Source organism: Semicossyphus pulcher, unplaced genomic scaffold (assembly GCF_022749685.1).
Source record: "Semicossyphus pulcher isolate SPU_LCO1_2020_fin unplaced genomic scaffold, fSemPul1.0.p SCAF_2, whole genome shotgun sequence".
Classification (NCBI taxonomy): domain Eukaryota; kingdom Metazoa; phylum Chordata; class Actinopteri; order Labriformes; family Labridae; genus Semicossyphus; species Semicossyphus pulcher.
The window spans coordinates 26,867,276-26,879,715 of record NW_027211693.1 but is presented as its reverse complement, the minus strand read 5'-3'; the positions used below and the strand labels follow the sequence as shown (position 1 = coordinate 26,879,715).

Sequence of the window (12,440 nt, the reverse complement as noted above, 5' to 3'; positions counted from 1 at the left end):
AATGATGTTTCTCTGGCTACCTAAAGAGTCACCCTTCTCTTGTTCTGCTGTCTGAAAATAAACAGATGAAAATTAATGTGACTAATAGAGCCTCCATTGGCCATGCATAGAAAGAAAGATTATGCTTTTGCTTTTAATTAGTAATTTCTATTATCTTTAAAAACTTGCTATAAAAAAAGGATACCAACAAAATTACCCCCGTGGATTAATAAAGTATTTCTGATTCTGAAATTAAGTAGTTAGAGTCAAACTATATGGGAGGAACATAATTGTATTCTGTAAATACATGGCTGCTATCATCGGGTGCTGCTTAGGGACATTGCAGCGGCCTGTTTGATGTTTCACAGTATTGTGATATACAGACACTGTTAAATCCTGGCTATTCTCGCGAGACCGTCGGTTAGTTTTACAGCGAAATAGCGGGAGGCGCGGCGCTGTGATTTCAATTGAGATAAGTTAATATTTAGGGCTGCTGTTCAGTATGTAAACCGTCCAACGTGCCAGAGTTCAAAGTCCTCCTTTCCGTTTTCCAACAGTTACTTATCAAGTGGAGGCAGACAGCCTGTTGCCCCGATGTAAAAAGCGGTTACTTCTTCAAAAGTTCCCAACCCTTCACCGACAGAACAAATCGACGGGACGTCCCTTCCGTGTAACAGCCTACGTAGACGAGGTCTCTGAGTTTCCTCTCCGCTGAGACATATGACCGGAGTCTCGCAGGGTAGGCGTTTTCTTGCCTAGAAAGTGTTTTTTTATTTGCTCTCCGCGCAACCAGCGCACTGCTCTAACTGTACCAGCGCGAGCTGAAGTATTTCCCTCGAGCTCGTCTGCTTAAGAGGAAACTATTTAATAATGAATGAGCGGGATTTCTTTGATAATGCGGACCCTTGTGCGTGCCCGAGTAGTGTTGAGCTCAGTAAGGCAGTGTCGGTGTCCTTGGGTTTGGATACGGTCTCCTCTCCGCTCAACAACACGAACCAGTGCTCCAGCAGCGCCTTCGCAGACTTCGAGCCCGCTGTGGAGAATAGTTCCCGAGGAGTGCAGGAGTTAGGGGCGGCTCGAAACATGAACTCTGAAGGCAGCCGGCTCCTGTTGGATGACACTAACCTAAGAGAGGACGAGGATGGCATACAGCAGGTGAGCTGCATGGAGCTGCTCAGGTCGAGCGAAATGGACAGCGCGCGTGGTCCACTGATATCAGCATATGTTTGCAAGGAATCAAACTTGTTTATGAGCCCGGTAAATGAGCTGCCCGCGCCCTCACGGGTGGACGCTCCCTTACCTTTGGAATCATACTCTGCGTACTCTGCCACTCCAGACCACTACAGAGAGACCCCGGGTACGTGGTGCGCATATAGCGGACGATCCGAGCCAGAGAGAGGCGCATCTCACGGGCATAATTCGCTGTGCAAATATTGTAACAGTGGCCAAGTCCCTCTAGGATCCAGGCAGGAATGCCACTGTGCGTGGTACAACAAGAGTGAGCAGGCTGGTAAAGGTGGCACGCGAGCAGCGGTGGCACAAGGGTACGGTCAAGTGGAAAGTTACCAAAGTGCAATTCTCCAAGGACATGCCAACTTTTCCAATATCAAGACAGAACCTTCAGTCTGGGTGAATTGCACAGATCGCAGTTTCAGGTAAATATCAGCTCTTAACAAAGATTTGGTCTTTTCACTGGCATCAGGTCAGGACAGAAGTCCTGTCAAGAGAGAGACACAAATTATTTTCTGCCGCTCATTCAGTCTCATCTTGCTTTATTCTGAAACAAAAGGACAACTGCAGCATGTCTTGTGACCACACTTCAATGAGCCATGCTTTACAGTTGGCAGTGCATTCCTGGATTTGGTCACTTTATGTAGACATAATGCTTTGAATTAGATGCTTTATTAAATTCATAATAAGGCTGCACTGTACTTCTTCATCTCATACTTGGTATTTATGTAGAGGGCTGCAGAGCATCACCGGAATTGCTACAAGACAGCACACATAAATCAAATGCAATAAACATGATTATTCTGTATTGTTCATTACAGTGCTTTATGCTGATGTATCATGGAACCATTCACATTTCGGCAGCAGACACATTTAATTATTCCTGCTCTTGCAGCGCTTGCCGCGTGCTCTTCTTGGCCTTGGCCAAGTTGTGTTTCTACGTGCAGCTAGACTGAATCAAAGTTCACCTTATTCCTAACTTTCCGGCACTGTCCGTATTTGTGCTGTGACTAACTCCACAAATATCAGTGTTGCTGTAAACCAGAGATACAGCACCTGTTGCTCTGTGCTTGGCATGAAAGAAATTGGTCTGTTTCCACTTTCTTAAAAAATAGTCTGAAATTCCTGTTCTGACTTTTAATTACAGATTCCTGCAAAACTTTATGTGCCATAAAATTAATCATAGCTTTGGGAAATCTACAATTACTGAATTAAGGGAATACGTGCTCTGAATAACAGGCAAACAAACACTGAAAAGACCGACCTGTTGACCTGATGTTAACACATCAGTTTGACCCCATCTGCACTTATTTATTATGGCTGTCTGAGATAAAAATGTTTTCAAAAATGTACAAGCTATGCCCATCTGTGAACCCTTAAAAACAGCTCATTGTGTGTGTGTGTGTGTGTGTGTGTGTGTGTGTGTGTGTGTGTGTGTGTACACAGGCATGAGGATTTGTTTCCAGGTGTGTACCTGTCAGACCGGAGAGTGTGTCAGGTGTGCGGGGACGATGCCTCAGGTTGTCACTATGGAGCAGTCACCTGTGGCAGCTGCAAAGTGTTCTTCAAGAGGGCTGCCGCAGGTGGGTGTCACACGCACATAATCACACGAGTGCACACGCACGATTTCTCATCCGCTGATTTAATTTCTTTCACCCACTCGCTGGCTCATGCAAACAGGGCACAGTGACCTGACTTCATGAGGGCGAGTTATTTGTTATCAGCAAACGCCCACATATCGTTGCTATGAGTGGAAGCCTAGGCATTGTTGAACTCTCTCCCTCATCCCCCGAGACTTTTGTGTGCCACCAGGTAAGCAGAACCACCTGTGTGCCAGCCGGAACGACTGCACCATCGACAAACTGCGGCGGAAAAATTGTGCCTCGTGCCGTTTAAAGAGATGCTTCATGTCGGGGATGAGCCTGAAAGGTGAGAAACTGAAGATGAGAGAAAGAGAAAAGTAAGAATTTGTTGAGTGTGTTTGGAAAATGGGGTCAGGGTGGTCAGATACTGCACATGCATTGGATCAGAACTTACAATTTAGATGTTCTGGCTTAAATACAGTGTGACAAATGCATTTTAGCAAAGGCCAAAAGAGCATTGAAGTAGAGGCCACTTTACAAACTTCTACTGCAGTTTTTTCCAGATTTTTCCAGCTATCTCTTGTATAATGATCAGACATAACAACTTGTAATGAAACCTTCTTATCTCCCTTTTACCCTTTTGTCTGTCTTCTACTTGTCTGTATTGTCTGGTGGATTCTAGGTCGCAGGCTGAAGGGAGCCGGACAGAGCAGGAACGGAGACGAAGAGCAAGCTCAGGGGTCTTGGGGTCCTGGAGAACGAGGAGAACGTGCAGGAAGGAGAGATTTCATCTTGGATCCGGGAAGTGCAGCTGCCAGGGCTCAATGTGAGTATTAGTGTCATATATGCTGAAGTATCAAACTATAACAGATGTGATGTTATTTTCCTTTTATGCAGCTATTTTTATTTTGTCTGTGTATCCTCAGCAGCGTCACAGGCCCTGGCTCTAGGCATCCCCCCGACCTTGCGCTCCTGCTTCTCCCTGCTCAGTGTCTTGCAGGCCATCGAGCCGGCTGTGGTGAATGCCGGACATGACCATGCCCTGCCAGACAGCCCTGCGTCCTTGCTCACCAGCCTCAATGAGCTTGGGGAAAGACAGCTGGTAACCGTGGTGCGCTGGGCCAAGGCAATACCAGGTAAAGTAGCCAGGCCAAGGTCACCCACTGAAAACTGATCCAGTCTACATGTATGTGATTTTGCCAAAGCGCCATGCACTTTATTTCTATATTTTGTCTCTTCAGGGTCCGTAAAATAAAATAAAATAAATCTGTTCGTATTTTACGCCAAGCAAAACACTGCAAGACCTTACTTATATTGAGCAAGAGAGAGAGAAGCAAATCACAAACAGAGAATTACTTGAACAACTCCAAAGTTCACAGTGATTGAGACGAGCTATGAAGCCATAAGACAGTAAATAATCACAGTTAGGCATGAGTTCAAGATCCTGCTCACAAGTCCTCACCAGGAGTTTATGCCAGTTACACTTCCCTGTTGGAGCAGCCAATTTTAAGCCAAGCAAACCAGTCTGTTCAAATATGAACCACTAGAGGGAGGTATGTTCCTATTTAAGCTGAAGGCTGAAAATGGCCAGCAATGCGTCCATGCTGTAATGTCTGTGTTGTTTTACGTCTGAAGCGTTCACATGATTGAACTTTGAAGAGCTGTGTCATTATGTTTCAGGAATTAGGAGATGTTTGAAATAATACATGTTTCCAACAGGTTTCCGTGACCTGCATGTGGACGACCAGATGTCCCTGATTCAGCTGTCGTGGATGGGGGTGATGGTGTTCGCTTTGGGCTGGAGGTCCTACACGCTTACTAACAGCTCCATGCTCTACTTCGCTCCAGACCTGGTCTTCAATGAGTAAGTCAGGAAATGTTGTCCCTTCAGAGCTGCAACACACGTTTTTATTCGTTAGCGATTAACCTGATTATTTTCATGATTAATCGATGAAACTTTAAGTCTATAAAAACAAAAGTGCAAAGAGCTCATCACAATTTCTTAGAACCCAAAGTGACATCTTCGATTGCTTCTTTCGTCCAACCAGTCCACAACCTAAAGACTCTTCATTAGAGGTCAGAAATGATATGCAGCATATTTATACATTTAAGAAGCTTAAACCAACATTTTTCCTAGAAAAAATGACTAAATTTGATTATCAAAATTGTTGCAGATTAATCGTGGCAGCTCTACTTTACATGGTGTTCTTCTTTAGAGTTCATTTAAGTGTTTGGGTCAAATAAAGTTTATAGACGTTTGTCGTGTCTGGCACAGTCTCTTCATCAAACAAAAAAGTTTCTTTGGGCCTAAACAGCCGTAACAATCATCGTGACATGAGGTTTGTTGTAATATCGTGGGATTTCACCTGTCATCTGTATTAGAGAGAAAGGCACCTGGGAGCACAAGCTTCAGAGGAAGATTTCAAAATCACATGTCATCTGTTTTAGGCGCGACAGTAAACAAGTCTGTTTCTCACCATTTCCTTTGCGTCTGATATACGTGGCCGCAGAGGGATCACCTCAGATGATTTATTCCGTTTCATCTTTAAGAACCCATCATCAGAGCTGCGACGGCGTTGATTCGCACCTCAACCTCCTCCAGCCTCTTTCAAAACGCTTCTGACACTTCAGCTCCACTCTTTTGTCTTTACTTTGTACTTTTTAAAAACTTAACGCAGACTTTGAAAATCATCGTACACGATGAACATGAATAACAATTCCTCCGCTTCTTATCAGTAAATTGTTTTCAGAGTTGAAGGAGGGTGTTTCTCAGAATGCTAAAGCCGGGCACAGGCCCTCAGAGCAGCTTTCACTTGGCCTTTCGTGCAACATTAGCAAAACACTCATTCTTTCTGCATTAGACCTCTGTCACTCTACTGGGCTGCCTCTGACCTGCATGGTAATGGAGACGCCTGCCCTTGTTGCTGACCCTCATTTTTCTCTGCCTCTCTGTCGTTCTCTTTTTCCATTATCCATCTTACTCATTTTTTCTCACCTCAAATCTTTTCCTCTTTTTTCTGCGCTCTCTCTTCTGCCACCATGTATCGTCTTCCATCTTTCTGTATCTCTTGTCCTGACCCTCTTTTGGCTTCTCCCCTCTCCCTTTGTCGCACCTTGTGCTCCTTCTCCTCTCATCCGGTTTTTCTTTTTCACCCACAGCCAGCGGATGCAAGTGTCCAGTATGTATGAACACTGTGTGAGGATGAAGCTGCTGTCCCAGAGGTTCTGCAAGCTGAAGGTCACCCAGGAGGAGTTCCTCTGCATGAAGGCCCTGGTCCTCTTCAGCATCAGTGAGTCAGCTGGGACCATGTCTGAAATAATAGGCTGAATGTCAACTCAGAAAGTAAAATATGAGTACAATAGAGTGCAACCATACCTCAGAGAATTGATGGGATGGATAAAGTCTGTGAGAGTTATTGTTGTGTTCTGGCTTTGTGGTCACAGTGCCAGGGGAGGGCCTGAAAAGCCAGCGCTGTTTTGATGAACTGCGGACCTCCTACATCAAGGAGCTGGACCGCTTGGCCAGCCACTGCGGAGAGACCACCCGTACACAGAGACTGTTTCAGCTCACACAGCTGCTGGATTACCTCCAGTCGGTAATAGACACCATTCTGCCTCCCATAGAAAAACATACCATTTATTATATAAATGTGCAAGTGTCACAGAAGCTGCTAGAGCGGGAAATAATGGAGCGCAAAGTTCGACTCCCGAGTAAACAAACACTGTCTTTGACTTACAGTGTTGACTCACTTAATTACTTACAAACTATGATACATTAGATCTGCTCATTTGAATGCTGGATTACTTCAATTAAGCCTATCAGTCATTACATTTAAAATAGAGGCAGGCAAGTTCAGTGACAGATTGTTTTCTCCAGTGATAACCTGAGCTACACCTCCAGTCTGTGCAGAGCTCCCCAGCCCTCCTCTCAGGTTAATCACATACCAAAGGGTCATATGACTCTGGTTGTAGTTCTTGTATACTTGTTGCCAGTCAGAGAGAAAATGAAAGAGTCACCCTCTGGTGGTAGCATTGCAACATCAAACATAAATATTATGATGCACATTGTCAGTGATGCAAAGCATCCCAATCCGGTTCTGATTATTATCAGTAGCTGCAGACTGCATTTCCAGTCCAACTCTAGTTACTGTATTAGCAAGAAAGCATCATGTAAACTTATGACTGTGCTCCATTAGACAAGGCAAATAGTTGTTTCTGCAGGATTTATACTTTAGCCACCCCTAGGCAATGAATATTACAGAATTAAACCTGAGTGTTATAAACCAAAGTGTGTGCCAGTATGTGATGTCTGCCCTCCTGGCTACTTGTGAAGGAGGAGGAGTTTTCAACAATGTTTCCCCCCCCCCAGAATAATCATGGAGAAATCAAAGCACAAAAAGAAAAACTTTGAACTAGAATGTAAATTATTCTCACATGTTTTTATTTTGGCACATCAGTTAGCTATGGATGGTTGACTATCTCCAGAGAGGATCTTAACCCTTCCCTTTCAGCCGTCTGGTGGTGAAGTGCCTGAAAAAGTGAAGCCTTCGTCATGAAGGCTGTAACTGTTTTATCGGCGGGTCAAACATTGAACTGTATTTAAAAAGTTTGATATTAGGTAGTGTGTCGTGTGACCGGCAATTTACTAAATTGTGTAATTTTAGTTGTGGTAGTATTAAATGTGGTTTTATTAAAAGTAAACAAAAAAAGCTTTAACGCAAAGACAAGAAAAGCTATTAGATGAAAATAATCCTTAAAAAACACACCTGTATTTACACCAAACTAAAAACACTTTTTAAAATGTAATTTTATTTTCCATTTTCTCAACAACATAACCACTTCGTAATACATATATTATGAAATACAAAAATACAAAAACACTTGTATGTTGCCCATTTTTATACCACATCCTACAAAATACATAAAGACAAATTATTTAAAACTAAAATGAGGAAGAAAAAACAAATAAAATGAAATAAAAATAAAATGTAGAAATATCACATTAAACAGTGAAAGTGTAAACATAAATACACATACATTTGTACAAACAAATAGATGTATCACAGTTGTCTGTAGTCAATCCACAATGTAGTTAGGTCAGTTATGGAAGAGTACACAGTTTTGGTGCATGTTTTAAAATACATGTGAACAGCTACTGTACATGTTATTATTCTTAATTAAATTTAGATGTTTTTATTAAAAACGAATAAAAAAAAATCAGCCATAAAAACCTTTAAAATGAATGTGATGAATAAAGATAAGTCTGCTTTTCCTGAAAGAAAGCTCTGAGACCATCTTTTTAATTTAACATAAAGACACGCTGGAGAAGCTCATTATGTTTGTGCAGGAGTGCATAAAACCTTTAACAATTATATTTGTAATGATGAGGGTAATAGTTTAACATGTATCACCGTACAGGCCTGCTCACATGCATCTGTAATCATTTGTTCAGATCTGGTTAATAGAGACATAACAGATGCTTCTTGGTCTGGATGTGACCACTAGAGGGCGTAGATCAGCTGCTTTCCTCCTTAGTACGAGGAGAACGTTTACTGCTTATTGATCAAAAACAATTCAATGTCACAAACTCCTGACTGTGATTGGGGCGTGATCAGAGGAGCTGTAAAGTTTCCTCCAAAAGAGAGCAGTGCTGCAGCGACTTTACCCCCGTGTCTTTCACTGTGGATTCACCCCTAAAGGCTCAGCTTTGTCTGTGTCCCACTCACGTCTCAGATCTTCTAATGCCGTATGAGCTAGAGGGCAGCACAGCCCCTTTAGGCAGAAAACCAGAGTTGATCAAGACTTAGCCGTTCAGACCCCTTCGGCTTTACCCTGTCTGGGGAGCTTAGAGCGCCACAATGGGTGTCATCATTTTAAATCATCCCTTAAAGCTTGTGTCAAGAGACAGGCTTCAATGTCATTTGTTATTTCCTCTTTTATCTGCGGGCTTTGTTCTTCTTTCAATGCCGTACACATTTAAGCGTGTCATCTTTGTTACCTGTAACCTCCGTGTGAACTCTGCCTCTCTCTCGCTCCCTTTTTTATTCCCAGATTGTGAGGAAGTTACACCAGTTCACCTACGATCTGTTCATCCAGGCTCAGTCCCTGCAGACGCGTGTCAACTTCCCAGAGATGATCTCGGAGATTGTGAGCGTTCATGTGCCCAAGATCCTCTCGGGCATGGTCAGACCCATCCTTTTCCACAATACAGCCTAGAGACGAGTGTCGGTGATTGTCCTTTATGTCACTTAAGCTGCAGTGCCCAATCCTTCAGCCATTTTCTGGTATGCTGAAACAGCTAGGAAGGCTTTATGCTTTTATGAGGTGAGAGAAGTAAAAGCCCCCTTTTACCTACAGGGTGAGTGGGACACTGTGAGTGTAAATGATCAGAGGGGCATACCGCACATTCTTCCAGTCTCTTGTAATCTAATTGCATCTAATCTGTTCTTCTTAATAACTGTAATCTGTATCACGCACATCGAATGTTTCTGGAGCTGACTAAAAGCACTTTTTAGCATGCATTCCTCCACTCGAGCCATCGAATGCAGACCACCTGGCATGTACACCTCTTCATTTTGATAACTGACAACATTTCACTTCAAAACATAACGAGAAAAACACGTTTCACATCGTAGCTTGTGTGTGTGTGCCGTAGCGCGACATTTGGACTCGCTTCCTCCACAATGACTGTAATTGTGTGCACCTGACATGAGCAAAGTTGTTGATTGACAGTTAATATACGGTCGTGGCATGCATGCTAAGAAGCTGTCTCGCCTGAGGGCAAATGAAACCATTTTATAAGCTGTTATCATCCATAAAAAAATAATGGTCGGCTAATACTTTTAAGTCGACAAAATGAAAAGACTTTTAAACTGTAAGTGGCTGCGTTAATGCAAATTTAAAATGTATATTTATGAGTATCGTGGTGTCAAAAGGGCACACAGAAAACAGTGAAGAAAATGTTTGGGCACAAAACACAAAAATGTTTTTTTTTAAAGTTTGCTTGTTTTTAAGTGTCAAACCTTATTCAAGTCTAATTTTCCTGAGCTGACATTTCATACTGTTGTAACTTTTCTACTGTTTCCTAAAGTGTTCTTTGCCAGTGCTTTGTTGTGTATCATCGCGTGTTTCATTGTGTCTTTCTGACATTTTTGCTGAATGTTAAAGGTCGAGCCAAACTCTGTTAATTTGTTGCAACATCGACGGCTTAACATGTAATTAAACTGAAGCATGAGTGTGTATCTCTTTCTCGGTCTTTGTTGATAATGCCGCAGAGATGAAAGAAAATGTCGCAGTCGTAGTACAGTGTAGCCTCTTTGAGTGCATAATGAAAATACAGTCTTCTTGTTTTTCTGTCCAGCAGAATTATTTCAGTCTGCAGTGCAGTCGAGTGGACAGACAGGCTTTAGAGAACAACAGACAGACAGGTCTTTTCTACCGCTGCATTACCCACCCTCAGGATTATCTCAGTCTCCACCCAGCCAGGTAATAGATCTCAGCAGGACACCAGAACATATCACACAGTCAAAGCAGGAGGCCTGGCTGATTTATTTCCTCTATTTATCCAGTTACAAACAGCCATGTCTGCTGATCCGGCATCAGAAACCGCTGCCTGTGTTTTAGCACCACCTAGTGGACACGGCTGGAACTACACCAGTAAACTGAAACTCGGTGGTAGTGCTGTTAGTAGGACAACATCTGTTAGATCCATTGACATTTGCTTCGTAATGTAATTGGACACGGATTTAGTCAGTGTTTGAACAAGGTTACCATTAAATTGTCACAGTCACGAGAGGGGAAGCCAAAGCATTTAAGGGGACGAGTAAATAAACACCGTATCTTAATCAGAAGTCTAACTCAGGGTTAAATGTTGGAGGATTTTAAAGTAAAAGCTATTTTGAACTACGTCTGAATGTGTGTTTTTAAAGTGTATTCATAGAAAAGAAAAGATTTCCGTAAAAATACGCTCCCTACAATAATATTTACTCGTGTCTGCGGGGTGAAAAAAAGAAAGACATCTCTTTCAGAGCTGGTTTATTTTTACATGCTGCATTTAAAAGCCTGAACTGTAAAAAGGCGGCCTGTCTGGGTAACCTCTACCGCCATTTTAAGTCCCATTTCCTGAACGACCTCTTTCAACAAGTATTTGTCCCTCTCATAAATGAATCGGAGCTGAACGAGGTCGGGATTGAAAGACATGCTGAAATATCACTTATTTCTAAATATACTCTGCTACACATGCCCCTGTGGCTTCCCTTAAAAGGAATGGCGTCTTGTAGGTTTGCAATGATCAAAAATGTATGTGTTGTTGTCGACATTTGAACTTAGTTTGGATTCCATTTGATTTCTGTGTTTCTCCGAGTCTGCTCTGCATCAATATTACATGCCTACTCTAGCAGAAGAGGGATTTTTCCTGTTGGGTAAAGAGAACCACGGAGAGCACAAACACGCTGGCCGCAAACAACAAAAGATTGAACTGTTTCCTCATGTGGAGATTGGGGAAAGATTAACGGGAGAGAGGAGTTTCAACGTGGCTTTGGACGAGGAGAGGATGACACAGAAGAAAGGAGGAGTGGAGATAGTTAAAACTTGATGCTAAAGTAACCAACCGCCTACACAGTACAATACTTCTTGCAGGACCTTCCATATAACTCCATCAATAATGTCTTTAACACCAGGTTACCGCAACTCACGGCTACAGTGACCGGGAAACAATTAGATCGCGGAGGTTGTAAGATGACACCCCTGAATAGGTTGTTTCGGTGGCCTATCTAATGGAGGGCGATTCCAACCCAAGCACCAGTCCATTAACAACCAATTAACTTCCTATTAATATTTTACCAGACAGGGCCTCTCATCCTGACGTGTTTTAAGGAGCTTTTCCCAGGAGTGTTTGAACATGAGCAGCTTTTAGCGCAGCATAAAGAGGCCTGTGTAATGGGCTGAAGGAGGAGGAGTGGCAACCTGATAGCACTGAGAGCAGAGGAGGGGAGAGAGGAGAGGAGACAGACTTCTGCAGCTGGCCCGTCCCGAGCCAAGCCTGAGCCGGTCCAAACACACACAGTGACAGCAGTGCTAGGAAATCCACCGTTTTATAGCTGCGACACGAGATCAGACATGAGTAACGACCTCGTGCCATGCACGGAGGGTAATTGTGTTTTGACAGTGGAAGATGCTCGAAATTGCTGCTGAGCAGCAGTTTTTCCCCCGGGTGCTGGAGTGCTCCTCACCGTCCTGGAGTTCACCACGAAATAAGTCTTAAAGCCAGCTTGTTTCTGAGCTAGTTTTGTGCTGTGTAAGGCTAGTCTGGGTGAATGTTTAAAACTAGTTCAGGGAAACTCCCCGCTCTGAGACAAAAAGGAAGGAAGAGAGGGAGCGAGGCAGAAATAAAGAGAGAGAGAGGCCATTATGACTATAGCCTGAGGCTACTCCCAACGGATAAGGCATTTGTCTTCACTTGAAAGTATGATTTATTTTTCCTCCAGTCAGAAGGGTTATGTTTGTCGCCGCACACCGAAAGGACTTTTGGAAATAGCTGCAGAGGCACAAATGGAAAAAAAAGAGAGCGTCCACCAGGTTTCCTCATGCAGCCCTCGTGGTTTCTCAAAGACTTCCCGTCTACGGTTACCTTGTTTGAGATCACTTTCA

At 43.2% G+C, this 12,440-nt stretch overlaps 1 protein-coding gene across 2 annotated transcripts; it reads left to right on the top strand.

Annotated features, from left to right (window-relative positions):
* Window positions 1-680: 680 nt before the first annotated feature.
* LOC138597784 (progesterone receptor-like) lies at window positions 681-10,021 on the top strand. Of its 2 annotated transcripts, none has more exons than XM_069669297.1 (9): window positions 681-1,634; window positions 2,656-2,792; window positions 3,022-3,138; window positions 3,475-3,618; window positions 3,722-3,928; window positions 4,512-4,656; window positions 5,952-6,082; window positions 6,237-6,388; window positions 8,844-10,021. In XM_069669297.1, the coding sequence occupies exons 1-9, from the start codon at window positions 850-852 to the stop codon at window positions 9,006-9,008; spliced, it is 1,983 nt and encodes a 660-aa protein (XP_069525398.1). In that variant the 5' UTR covers window positions 681-849; the 3' UTR covers window positions 9,009-10,021. The 2 variants fall into 2 exon arrangements, with proteins under 2 accessions (XP_069525398.1, XP_069525397.1); XM_069669296.1 differs by having other exon boundaries at window positions 3,719-3,928.
* The last annotated feature ends 2,419 nt before the right edge of the window (window positions 10,022-12,440 follow it).

What these genes read in the sequence shown, in the direction of transcription:
- LOC138597784 (XM_069669296.1), top strand. Translation starts at nt 850, where the DNA reads ATGAATGAGCGGGATTTCTTTGATAATGCGGACCCTTGTGCGTGCCCG. An exon ending in GTCGGGGATGAGCCTGAAAG is followed by an intron (nt 3,139 to 3,474) that starts GTGAGAAACTGA and finishes GGTGGATTCTAG; the next exon opens with GTCGCAGGCTGAAGGGAGCC. An exon ending in CTGGGCCAAGGCAATACCAG is followed by an intron (nt 3,929 to 4,511) that starts GTAAAGTAGCCA and finishes TGTTTCCAACAG; the next exon opens with GTTTCCGTGACCTGCATGTG.